This window comes from Mandrillus leucophaeus, unplaced genomic scaffold, assembly GCF_000951045.1.
Source record: "Mandrillus leucophaeus isolate KB7577 unplaced genomic scaffold, Mleu.le_1.0 Scaffold1457, whole genome shotgun sequence".
NCBI lineage: Eukaryota > Metazoa > Chordata > Mammalia > Primates > Cercopithecidae > Mandrillus > Mandrillus leucophaeus.
Window position 1 is genome coordinate 98,450 of NW_012101429.1, and position 13,980 is coordinate 112,429.

A 13,980-nucleotide genomic window follows, 5' to 3' on the forward strand; every position below is an offset into this window, starting at 1 on the left:
CATGCTGAACTATTTAGGAGAAAGTATGCTGATGTCTGCAGTTTACTTTGAAATACATCAAAAAACAAGAGAGACAGATGGAGTGATAGAGGGTGGAGTGATAGACACATGATGAAGTCAGTATAGCAGAATCATAGACTCTAGGTGGTGGGTAAACCAATGACCACTATAAAATTCTTTCAACTTTGCTGTACATTTGAAAGTTTTCACAACAAAATGTTTAAAAAAAAAAAAAAAAAAAATAGCACCTGACACAGAGTAAGCACTAGTCAATGATGGCAAATAGCTATTTTCAGCTGCAGAGGGATGAACAGGGGGTCAAATCACTGGATCTACTGTAGATCTGTCAGGAAGGAAAGAGACTGCTACTTTTCCCATAAACTTTCATCCCAAATCACAATTTACCTAATTTAAAAAAAAAGTTTTTCTTTGGCATCTTTATATAAAAATCAATTACTAAAAAAAAAAAAAACCAATTAACAACACATGATTCAGGCAGTTCTAGCTAATAGAGGTGACACATATAGGGAAAGCAATTATCAGAACAGGGTAGAAAGAGAAGATAAAAAGCAAATATAATTTTACTGTATGACAAATCTCCCTCAAATAGTTTTCTATTTATTGAATACTTCTAATGATGTGCTATTTTTAAAAAATCCAACTTCCTAAACATTACTTAAAAAGTGCTATTAAATTCTGTTTTAGTGCTGAAAATGCCTCAATTTGTCATGTCTGATGAGGCAACATTAAAATATCAGATGATTTTATATAGCTCATGAGCTAGAGGTGGAGGAAACTGAACAAGACACCCATATGTACATTGAGCTCCACAAGGTTAGTTGACTTAGGACCTGCAACTTATCTACCCAACAGAACGAAGTGCTTTCAGCAAGAAAACAGACATACAATAGGAAATGGAAAGGGAAAGGAAAGCTGGATGTGGGGTGGTAAATGCTCCTGGGAATTAACTTCAGGTTTCAGAATAATTGTTGGAACTCTTCCTGGCCTTTATAGCTGGGTAAGATATTAAATATTGGCTTTAGGTACTGAATAGCTGAAACATTCTTTATGCCTTTTGAATATACTCACAGTTTCTTTTCAAATACTCCACTTACTTGATTGTCATTTTCATTATCTTTGATAACCAAATACCTCAATAAATTTAATGAAGCCATAATCCTGTTAATTGAAAATACATGTTACTTACAGTATGGTTTTATATAGTCAACAGAAATCTCAATTAATAAGCTAAAACTTTGGGCATATTTTTATAATTAGGTTTGCCAATAGAAACTATTTCCATTAATATCTTTTTGAGTAGTAATAACTTATCACTCTTGTTTTCCATTCAAGTTCAAATCATACAATTGTGAAAATTATTATCCTTGTTTTAAAAAAGTGTTATCTTTAGTATTTGAGAGCATCATCTCTTGCTTTCTGAATTTTAAGATTCCTTTTTAAATGCTTTTAACCATTTCTCAATATCCATTCCAGTATACTGAAACTGAAATTATATGTTCTATATGAAAAAAAAAATGACCTGGAAAACAATAAAACAACAAAATCTAAACACATAAATTACATACATACACAGATTTTTAGTTTTAAGTCACAAATGCTGTCATTGCAAATTTCTGTGGAATGCTGGGTACATAAAAGCTATTAAATCCTGGTGTTGGTCATTCACCTAGAAAGAGGAGCTTTTTATTTTGTTTCTACACATTATCAAATCACTTATATATGAAAAATCTTTATGTAACTTAATGAATTAGCCATAAATCATAAAATCACAGGAAAAGACATTTTATTACTTTAGGTTCCCTAAGCAGATGTTTCCCATTTTATTCTGAATTCACTATGTGAACTTCAGTAATGGTCACCTCACCTATCTGAGTTTTGCAGTAAATCTGTTTCCGCACCCTCTGGAAGAAAAAGTACCAAATCAAGAAGGGAAACCAACTGTGGTCCTGTAAACCATTTGTTGTTATGTGTTCTCTGAAAAACAACGAAAAATTGAGAAAGGCTCTAAATAATAGCTTGATAATTCATGTGTTTTTCTAATACCTTGACACTACGAAAATAAAGAATTGCACATTTAAAATATATTTTTTAACTTTAATTTCCATACTTTCATTCACTTCCCAGACACCAGGAACAAACCCTGCCAGTTTGAGAACACTGGTCACTCTGTTTTCCATGTAGAATTACTGAGTACTCACAAACAGAAGAGACTTAAGTTTCCATTCATTTTTCAGAAGCATATAACAAAACAAAAAGAAGCCACAATATCAGCTAAAAGAGGCCCAGAGTGATGACTCACACCTGTAATCCCAGCATTTTGGGAGGCCAAGGCAGGTGGATCACTTGAGCTCAGGAGTTCAAGACAAGCCTGGGCAACACGGTGAAACTCCATCTCTACAAAGTCAAAATTCAGCCAGGTGCAGTGGTGAGCACCTGCAGTCCCAATTACTCGGGAGGCTGATTTGGGAGGACTGCTTGAGCCCAGGAGGTGGAGGTTGCAGTGAGCCGAGATCGTGCCACTGCACCCAACCTGGGTGACAGGAGTGAAACCCTGTATCAAAAAAAAAAAAAAAAAAGCTCAAAGAATACAATTTAAACTTACAGTTAACAAAATTTCCAAATTCAGAGTTTTTAAAACATAGTAGAAATAGGGGAAAAAAATATGCCTTAATATTTAAGTAATAGTAATTAATACTAGAGATAGAGCAATAACTCACATTAAATGTATTCTACATATGAATAAATATACCCTACAAAATAAATTGGCAATTGACACTTTGGCTATGTTCTTACCTTTAATGACATGTCAATTTGATTTTTGATATTTTGAATAATAAAAGCCTCCACACCAGAGTGATTACTTGTATTCAATAAGCACCTTGAAAGCAAAAATTACAATACATGTGAAATTATCCTGGATGGCATTAGAATTAAATGGTGATAAAAGTCTTACAAATTCAAAGAGGCCATGTGTTACTTCCAGGAATAAAAACCCCACAGTAGTGGTAATTAGCAAGGTGATCAACCAATTACGAAGCCACCTGTAATAGTTATTGTTCTCACTAAATGGTAACTTATTTTTTTATTTTTATTTTTTTTAGACAGAGTCTCACCCTGTTGCCTAGGCTGGAGTGCAATGGCACGATTTCGGCTCACTATAACCCCTGCCTCCCGGTTCAAGTGATTCTCCTGCCTCAGCCTCCCGAGTAGCTGAGATTTCAGGTGCCAGTCACCATGTCTGGCTAATTTTTTATATTTTTAGTAGAACGGGGTTTCACCACGTTGGCCAGGCTTGTCTCAAACTCCTGACCTCGTGATCCGCCCGCCTCAGCCTCCCAAAGTCCCGGGATTACAGGTATGAGCCACCGCACCTGGCCCATAAATTCTTATTTATAACTGGATCTTCCAACAAGCCATTTCTATCAAACCAAATTTGAATATTTTTATGCCCATAGTTACAATAATTTAACATGGCAAGAAAGGACACTAACATAATAGTCTAAAAAATCCCCAAATTCTTTCCTGTGAAAGTAGTCTAGTGCTAGAGTAGCTTAATTGCAAAAACAAAAAAAAACCAAAAACAAACAAACAAACAAACAAAAAAACTAGGTAAGACTAGCTTAAGAAAAAAAGGGGATTTATTGGTAGAGCTACAGATAGAATAGAATAGGAAAGCTAGTATAATACCTAAGAATTGAGATTTCATAAACTTGCTCTTACTGTCAATAGAACAACAAGAAAAGATAGGATCAAGAGTGTTGGCTGGGCATGGTGGCTCATGCATGTCATCTCAACACTTTGAGAGGCTGAGGTAGGTGTGAATTGCTTGAGCCCAGGAGTTTGAGACCAGCCTGGGTAATATGGAAAAATCTTGTCTCCACAAAAAAATTAGTTGGGCATGACGGCATGCACCTGTAGTCCCAGCTACCTGGGAGGCTGAGGTGGGAGGATCACCTGAAGCTGGGAGGTCAAGGGTCAAGGCTGCAGTGAGCCATGATCATACTGCTGCACCCCCACAAAAACAACAGTGCTAATACTGGCCAATCCCAAGTAAGACATTTTAGCAAATCCAGCCTGCTGCCCAATTTTATCAATAAAGTTTTACTGGAACACACCCATCCCCAATACGAAGTTAACATTGAGCAGCTGCAACAGAGACTGCATAGCCCATAAAACCTATATTTACCATTTGGCTCTTCACAGAAAATTAGCAAGTGTACCAATCTTTAGAGAGTTGCTAGAATCTTATCCACCTCAAAGAGCACTATTAGTAAGCTCTTACTATTAACATAGTGCATAGCCTTTCAAAGTTGTAATTCCAAAGCCATCAATTTCAACTGTGAGTAATGGAGATTAGTGACATACATAAAGTTCTAGCAGGAGCATCATCCCAGTTTAATTATTTTCAGGTCTATTTCAAATTCAGAGTATTCCAATTGATTGAACTGCAATATATACTATTAGTCATACAAAATATAGACATATATAGTATGTATCTGAAATATTTGATTAACCCTTTCTCTAGCCATCACTGAGAATGTATAATATGGCTTCCAACCAGAGTTGAATTACATGTAAAACATACCGACACACTACGCCCTAAAACAATTACATGGCATTAACATCATTTTTAATCAACCACACACTTAGCAATTAGCCATGCTTGATACATACCTAAATAATGTATATTTGCCTTGTGAATCCAACTTGTTAATATACAGCTGAAGCATAGCTAAACTCTTTTTCCTCTAAAATGGAACAAACAATATTATTATATCAAATGAATAAAGATTGCCCAGACTTCATCACTATCCATTTCATGCATGTAATAAATCCACACTTGTACCTCCTAAATATATAAAAATTTTACAAATTAAAAATTTTAAAGAGAAGATTAAATTATTTGTCAAATTTTCTCATTGTAACTCATTATTCTTTAGTCTCCAAACATTTACGTACCAGTGTCTCAATGGGGCAAAGTGTCATTACTTTCACTAAGCCCTGGAAATAAAAAAATGTAAAATTCAGATGTAAACAGATTATACTGACTGCAAACAAACAACTACAATACATCAATAGGTTACTAAAAATTCAGAGAAGTGAGGGTAGCAGATTTAAAAGTGAAGTAAATTAATTTTTCCCTAAGCCTTTCATTCCAGAAAGCTAACTACAATTGATTTTTTAAGTGATATTGAGTAGAGTGTCACAAAGCGTACTTTTAAAAGCAAATGATAATTTTCAATTATGTCTACAGTGGCAAGAAAATGAAATCAAACCCACAGAAATATAATTTATTAATTAAAAACAATCAAACAATATGTTAACAAAAACCATGTTTTTCTATTTAAATATCAGGAAAACCAGTTCCCACGCTGAAATCTAAGGATGTCCTTGGATATCATAACAAAGAGTACTGGGCAAAATAAACCATAGGAGGGAAAAACAAAATGTATATTAGTCTTTATGGTAATGAGTCAGTGGATGCCTTGGATGGAGTCCTGAGAACTTGAGTTATGAGAAACATAAAGGAGCTTCATTTTCCAAGATCCCTACAGAAATAAAGTACTGAAAGAAGAAAGTTATGCTTTTCTACTGGACGCTGTGCTATCTATAATGGTGGCCTCTAATAGCTATCCATGTTTAAACAAATTAAAATTTAAATTTAAAACTCAGTTCCAGCTGGGCGCAGTGGCTCACGCCTATAATCCCAGCACTTTGGGAGGCGGGCGGATCACAAGGTCAGGAGATCGAGACCATCCTGGCTAACACGGTGAAACTCAATCTCTACTATAAATACAAAAATATTAGCCGGGTGTGGTGGCGGGCGCCTGTAGTCCCAGCTACTCGGGAGGCTGAGGCAGGAGAATGGTGTGAACCCGGGAGGTGGAGGTTGCAGTGAGCCGAGATAGTGCCACCGCACTCCAGCCTGGGTGACAGAGCGAGATTCCGTCTCAAAAAAAAAAAATAACACACACACACAAAACAACTTAGTTCCTTAGTCACATTTCAAGTGTTCAATTTGGTTAGTGGCTTTCATATTGTCAAAGTTCTACTGGACAGCATTACACCAGAGTTTTCAAAGGTTGCAGAGAAGAGAGTGGGAAAGGAATCAGAAAAGACCTTACTTTAAGTTCAGAACAGGCAAAGGGCTATTTTCAATATTAGAATACATATTTTATTTACCTGAGGTACTGTAAGAAAACTCTTGATTTCTAAGTACTGGTAAAGTAGACTACTGTCTTCTATTCTCAATAAACTATTCTCCAGCAGCTCCTACAGATTAAAATATATGCAGATACATATATAGTGAAGTCAACAGCTGTTATTTGTTGACAAGACTATGTATTTAAGTTATAATGGGAACAAACATCTTACCAATCCTTTGGAGATAACAGACTCTTCTGTTCTGAAAAATAATATTACAATTTATCATGAATTTGTAAACTATTTTAGAAGGATACTTCATCTGATGAAAAATACAGCAAAACTTGAAATTTTAACACTTTTAAAACGCATATCATTAAGGAGAAATTCTGTTGAAGAACTTGATCAAAAGTTTTAATCCATCTTTGATCTGTCTTTTGGTTTGGCTAAGACCGCTAAATCTGACCAAAATAAATCTATTCAGGGATTATTTCCTAACTTCAAAACAATAGATCTCCACTAACTATACCTGATATAACCAATGCTATATATTCCAGTTGATTGTTCTGTAAAATCTTTCCAATTCTTTTTATTCAAAAAAAGATTCAATGACTATGCAGTTTGGAAATCTCAAGAATATAGGACTTAGATTCAAAACAATACATACTATCACTGTATGAATAACAGAAACTAAATGTAATGAATATAAAATCATTAACACATACAAAATACAGCAAATTTACAGAGTTAGTAACTACTTGTGCCAGGAGACCCTTGGAAATTCCTGCCTTGTATGCTGAAGATTTGCACATTGCCATGTTACAAATCTTCCTTCACCTGGTAAGAGATGGGATTGATAAACTGTCACTAGTGTTCCAGGAGGATAATTGCAAAGCCCTAACTGATCTCAGGGGATAATTTACACATGTTACATGTTATAGTGAAAGAAAACAAAGCATACAGTTTTGCGAAATTCTTTAATTTCTGTCTAGAAATTATGTATACTTGTTACTCTGTAATTTCCTTTTTTTTCTCTTTTGAGACAGGGTCTTATTCTGTTGCCCAGGCTGGACTGCAGTGGTGTGATCTCTGCTCACTGAAGCCTAGACCTCCCCGGTACAGGCAATTCTTTCACCTCAGCCTCCCAAGTAGCTGGGACAACGGGCATGCGCCACCACACCTGGCTAATTTTTCAGATTTTTTGTAGAGAGAGAGACTGGCCTCGAACTCCTGGGGTAAAGCAATCCTCTTGCCTTGGTCTCCCAAGGTGCTGGGATTACAGTCGTGAGCCACCATGCCTGGCCTTTTTTTTTTTTTTTTTAAATAGAAAGTCCTGTTGCTTAGCACCTCAAACGAGAAAAGTTGTAATTAAATGATATCACTGTCAATAATCTCAATTATAAAAAGTGGAAGTCAAGACACCTCCTTCCTTTTGATGCAATTCACAGACTGTGTCCATGAAGGAAAAATACGGATGAATGTCTTTTATTGACTGCCCTTCCTTAGGATGGAGGAGGATGCAGTAGGGTAGGGGTGTTTTAATTACCAACTTTTGGAATAAGGGAAGAAACCTTAGAAAGAGATGACTGGAAAAGCCCTTAAGACAAAATCTTAATACTGTCTTAGGTTTAAAATAAAAGAGACTTTGGTGTAAAACCTCTTTGACTCATTTCTGTCTCTCTCGTGAATTATTTGCCAAGCTGTTCTATAAAATAACCAATTAATTAATTAGAGCCTAGCAAAGAGAAGGCAGTCTCTGCTGATCTTAACAAGGACTATTTTAACACTATTTCATTTTGAGATACCATCTAAATGATCTTACCTTTGCAAAAAGACTTCAATATGCCCCATATTAAACTGCAAAAGGTACAATGGGCTAAAATAGAAACAAAACAAATATATATATAATACACACACAGAGATGTACGCACATACATACTGTTATGGGTTGGATTGTATCTCCCCCAAAAAACATATGTTAGAGTCCATACCTCCAGTACCTCAGAATCTGACCTTATTTGGAGATAGGGGTTTTTATGGTGGGAATCAATTTAAAGTGAGATTATTAGGGTGGGCCCTAATCCAATATGACTGTTGTCCTTATAAAAAAGGAAAGTCTGGAGACAGACACAAGCACACAGGGAGAACAGCATATGAACATGAAGGCAGAGAACAGGATAATGCATCTACAAGCCAAAGACCATCAAAGATTGCAAGCAAATCACCAGAAGCCAGGGGAGAGGCATGGAGAAGATTCTCCTTCACAACCCTCAGAAGGAGCCTCCAGAACTATGAGACAAACTATTTCTGTTATTTTAACCATCCAGTTGGTAGCACTTTTTTACAGGAGCCCTAGCAAATCAATACACATATGCTGTATAAGTTACTTTGGTGATAGACTGTGATGCTTAAGAGTACAGGCTCTGGGGTCAGACAGAGCTGTCTGAATCCCACCTTATGCCACAAAGTAGTTAGATCTTCGGTGGTATATTAACCTGTCTAAGCCTGTTATTTTCATCTGTAAAATGAAAGAATGCTCTATTTCACAGGCTTATTATAAGGATGAGATAATGCATATAAAGTTATTAGCATAATGTTTCACACATGGTGCACATGCAAATGATAGCCATTATCGCAACATTTACATACAAATATACTCCTAGGTATATTCATAAATATACAAACTCACACAAACACCCAATGCTTAGAGACAAAAACACAATCCTTATTATCACAGAACTCAAAGTCCAGAAGATATTACATTATAAAATTATATATTTTAAAAATAATTTTAATGAACATTGTGGGAAAAGAAGACAAGGTCAAGGTAATTATAATGGAAGGATTCAACCTAAATTGGGTGGTGAGTGAAGGCTTTGCTCAGAAAGTGACATTTAAGGATAAAGATAATTTTAAGCATATACAAAGGCCAAATAGCTGGAAAACGCATAACATTTAAACAAGAAACAAAAGAAGGTCTGTGTCACTGGCGCATAGCAAACAAGAGGAAAGGTGGTAGGAGATGAATCAGGTCAATCAAGCAGGGAACAGACCAAGCATAAGTTTGTCTCAGAAGTTATGCAAAGGGATTAAGACATTATTCTTAAAGCAATACGAAGCCACTGGAGGGTTTTCAGTAAGGGACTTCTTTTAAGGCTTCACTTTCTGGTATGTTGAGAATGTGTTAAATTAAAAGGCAGTCGAAGTGGATATATTAATATCCACTTAGGATTACAGCAGTAATCCAGTGAAAAGATGATGATACCCCTGGGTACCTGGCTAGTTCCAGGGTGGTCTCAAAAGCTTCAAAACCAAGCCCAGTTTATCATCTTCTGATTCTTGTCCCCACCATTCCCTTACACCTATTTCAACACCCCCACTTTCATTACTTGTCTACTGCTATCTTTAACAGATTATAGCTGGGACCATTCTTATTAAAAATAGCCTTTATTATTTATTTAAAATGTATTAGTGTGTTAATATGCATATATTGGACATTAGATAGATGAGAATTTTATGAAACTCCTTTTGGAATACATGAATAAACCAAACACTAACTCTTACCTTAAGACCATTGGAAGCTGATCAATACGGATGCCCTGTACAAATACTAGATATGCCAGAGAAGCCATTGAGTCTGCTAACTGTTTATCTTCTTCTTCTTCAAATTCAAGGTAATTCCAAGTTCTCTTTTTCCTTCCATGATTAAAAATCATTTTGGGGAAAGGGTGTCCAATTGCTGATAAAAAACCCTATGAAATGGATAAAAAAGGAAACCGTAGCACACAGACTCTAAGACGCCCCCTGCCCTGTTTTCAGACTCCATATTCTCACCAAGGGGAGTGTAATCACTCCCTTTGAGCATAAGTGGGACCTACGAGACTTGCTTTCAACCAACAGAATATGCCAAGATATCACTCCCATGATTAGATTATAAGACAAAAGTGAAGGGGTTTCTACAGAAGTAATTAAGGTCCCAAATCAGTTGATTTTGAGTTATTCAGAAAGGAAACCATCCTGGGTGGCCTTAACTTAATCAGGTAGATTTTTAAAGGGGGTCCAGGCCTTCCCTGAGAGTCAGAAACTCTCCCTTGCTGGCTTTAAAGAACTAAGCTGCCATGTTATGAGAAGGCTCATGGACAGAACTACATGGCAAGGGACCAACTACAGGCAGATCCTAGAAGCTAAATGTGGTCCCTCGCTGACAGCCAGCAAGAAAATGGGCACCTCAGTCCTACAGCTTGGAGGAAATGAATTCTGCCAACAGCGGAAACCTGGAAGTGGATCTTTCCCAGTTAAGCTTCTGATAAAGACCACAGGCCCAGTCAACAACTGGCCTGTAGCCCAATAAGACCCTGAGCAGAGGACCCAATTAAGCTGTGGCTGGACTCCTGATCCATAGAAACTGTGAGATAACAAAGGTACGCTGTTTTAAACTGCTAAGTTTATAGGAATTTGTTATATAGCAGTGAAAAACTAATACAGAAGCCAACAGCAAAATCATATTTTACATAGCATTTTATACATCAGAAGTATTCTAAATTCAGAATCATAGTTTAAAAAAAGTTTAAAATGATGAATTTTATGTATATTTTACCACAATTTTTTTTTTTTAAAAAGTGCTTCACAGATATTTGAACGCAATCTAAAATGTGAGACACACAAATATATGAAGCAAGGGTAAAGCAACTAAAATGAAGAATACTCCAGGAACAACGTTCCGCTGACACTGTCTGCCTGTAGAGAGTGGGCTGCAGGAACGCTGGGCAGGGCAGCGTTGAGGAGACACTGTTGATCTCTCAAGTCATCTGGGCTCTCATGTCAGATGAGAAAGAAGCATCCTTGCATGAGTGGGTAGGACCACAGGGCTAAATAAAGCTTTATGCTCAGGAAACAGGATCACCCCTATGCCTCTTATACTGGTACTAATTCTAGTGTACCGCAAAGCATCTGACCTTCAGAATCCACTGAAATTGATTTTGAGCTTTGGCTCTGCCACTCACCAGCTATGTGACACTGGATGAGCCATAAAACGGCATAATACCTATGTCAAATATTTATTGAGCAGCTCCACAAAAAAAGCATAAGAAAGTTAAAGTCACAACAAACTACCATATAGGAGTTAAAAGGGAATGAATGACAAAAACAGCTAAAGCAGAATGAATAACTTCCACACAAGTCACTCTTTTATTCAATAAACACTTAAGTGCAAAGCGCCGGGCCTGACTTTGTGGGGAATTATAAAGCCAAGTAAGTCTTTTCCAGCCTTCAGGGAGTTAAAATCTGCTGATCCCAGATGGTTCCATTAGTCATTTCAGAATACAAAAAGGAACCATGGAAAATCATCCTCAGTCACAAGAGACTGCTATTCAGCAACCAGATGCTAAATATATACTGCTGCAGTGATTTTCAAAGCCATGCATTCTTGTTATAGCTACAAGACAAAAAGTTTATTGCACTGATTCCAAATGTCCTTCATCATGAAGCTTCATTTCTTTATTCAGCCAATGCTACATGTGTTTCTTCCAGAGTAAGGTAGCCCTGCTTTTTTTGTTTGTTTGGCTTTTTTTTTTTTTTGCGACAAGGTCTCACTCTGTCACTCAGGCTGGAGTGTAGTGGCATGATCATGGCTCACTGCAGCCTTGACTTCCCCAGGCTCAAGCAATCCACCTTCCTCAGTCTCCTGAGTAGCTGGGACTACAGGTACATGCCACCACGCCCACTATTTTATTTTACTTTTATTTTTAATTTTTTTATAGAGATGGGGTTTTGCCATGTAGCCCAGGCTGGTCTTGAACTCCTGGGCTTCAGTGATCTGCCGCCTTGGCCTCCCAAAGGCCTGGGCCTACAGGCGTGAGCTACCGTGCCCAGCCTAGGATACCCTTTTAAAAACATCATTATATGCAACTAGATTCTACAGTGCTGCTCTGGATATCTGAGGTCCAATCTGTTCCCAAATCTGGGCCTTCACTATCTACCCACACACCATCCAGCAGTCTTGCTCACACCCTGGCTGTACCTGCCACCATACAACTTCTCAAAATTCATGGCAGCTTTTGTCCTTTCAGGAATGTTCCTGTACTACAGCCTTTGGGACATTCTAGTGGTTCTGTACCAAAATAACTTGTACCAAAGTAAGGATGGCTGAGGCCAGTGAATCCCAAACACACCACACTTACCAGTACTTCTCCAGCACAGAACAGAAGACATCTCCTCATTTCATCTCCTAGCTGGTCTCACCTCTACTTCTAGACTGCTCTGTGCATCCTCACTGCTGGCTCTTTGTACTTGCAATGTTCCTTCTACTGAGATTTTAGAACCACTCACCTACATCCTCAGTCTCTTCATAGGATGCTTGTTCTGCCTCACTGCCTTAACTAAACCTGTCTGATTTCTGGTGGGAGATGCTCATTCTCACACCTTTTATACCACAGGGTCCGGAAGGCAGCTGTTGGCTGGGGAGTACAGGTAGGGGCTTAGCATAGTTTTGTAGTATTGGCTTTTTCTGTACTTTTCAACAAAAGCACATTTTCCTTTGATGCAGATAACATACTGTCCGTTTCTCTGTCATATGCTGACTTCCTGGTAATTTCCTGACATTCACTGAAGACTCTGGCACCTTCTCATAATCTTTTTCTCTACCCAACTCCTGCTATGATCCTGGGAAAATTGAATGTTCATGCAGATAAACCCTATAACAGGCTAGTCTCACGGTCCTTTATTATTATTATTTTTCAATCAAGCAGCAAGTCACTGCATCTACTCTCATGGTTCTCAATTTCTAAATTCTAGTGACCTTTAGTTCTAAACCATTTTAGTACCTAATCCCATGCCAGATCTCTGAACATCTGGAACTATTCTGCATTTGATACTTTAAACTCCAATACCCCATTTTCTGACCAAAATCTCTCACCCTCCCTCTCCTAGCAATCTGCTTTTCTACTTCTGACTTCTCCAGTCCTGTGATTCCTTCATTTTGACCTACCTAGGCATCCCCTCCTAACCCCTTCTTTACCTATCCAACCTGGATCATGGATTATTGACCAGTTGAACTATCTGCACCCTGTATTTCCTTCAGCAGTATCTACCCAGTAAAATGCCAGCCTTGGAAAAATAACTACAGTCTACCTTCTCTACTTCTACACACAGGGAGCTGAGTATTGCTGGATAAAAAAATACAGACTGTTACCACTACAGTTGTGGTCTCCAAGCACCACTGAGTGCTCAGTACTGCTGACTCATGCTTCCACGGCCTTCCACCATCTCTTTCCTTTCCCCTCAGTATTCCAAACCTTTACCAGTTTCCTTAAGCCCTTTTACTCAATGCCCATTTCTACCTCCTCATTATTAAGACATCATCTCTCCTTCACCTAGAAATTCAAGGCCAGTGGGTTTGATTCCTCTTTTTTTTTTTTTTTTATTATTCAGGCAGTTTATTAAACATTACCTATAGAATATTATGATCTGTATTTTACATAAGTTAAAAAATGATTTATTAATATTCATAACAACTGCTCCATTCAGGAGTACTAGAACTCAACATTAAGCCCAACTCTATTTTCAGACCAACCATGCAACTTTAGATCAGAGGACACATGGGACTTTGCATCTTAATTCCTAAATTTACAGTCAAAGACATCTTCAGAAATAAGTATTATGAATTCAATCAGAATCTAAGTTCTTAAGGCAAATAGCTATAAAACAGAAGAATCCTTAGTTTCTCATCTTCTAAAAACAGCTTCACAAATCATTTGGACAATCAGCCTAACGGTAGATAGAAACTGCATTTCCCAAAGCCAGTCTTTTTGAGAAATG

General features: G+C 37.4%; 1 protein-coding gene across 2 annotated transcripts in view; it reads right to left on the reverse strand.

Moving 5' to 3' along the window:
- The window catches only part of GLMN (glomulin, FKBP associated protein), a 55,757-nt gene that overhangs the window by 11,611 nt on the left and 30,166 nt on the right, over nucleotides 1-13,980 (reverse strand). Inside the window, exons 8-16 of one of the 2 annotated variants that reach the window (XM_011974460.1) lie at nucleotides 9,730-9,917; nucleotides 7,988-8,041; nucleotides 6,397-6,427; nucleotides 6,205-6,294; nucleotides 4,981-5,022; nucleotides 4,696-4,769; nucleotides 2,815-2,899; nucleotides 1,886-1,995; nucleotides 1,116-1,179 (exon numbers count right to left, since the gene is read on the reverse strand). In XM_011974460.1, coding sequence (XP_011829850.1) covers nucleotides 1,116-1,179; nucleotides 1,886-1,995; nucleotides 2,815-2,899; nucleotides 4,696-4,769; nucleotides 4,981-5,022; nucleotides 6,205-6,294; nucleotides 6,397-6,427; nucleotides 7,988-8,041; nucleotides 9,730-9,917 — 738 coding nt within the window. The remainder of the gene's footprint in view (nucleotides 1-1,115; nucleotides 1,180-1,885; nucleotides 1,996-2,814; nucleotides 2,900-4,695; nucleotides 4,770-4,980; nucleotides 5,023-6,204; nucleotides 6,295-6,396; nucleotides 6,428-7,987; nucleotides 8,042-9,729; nucleotides 9,918-13,980) is intronic. The other variant, XM_011974461.1, reaches the window with a different exon arrangement.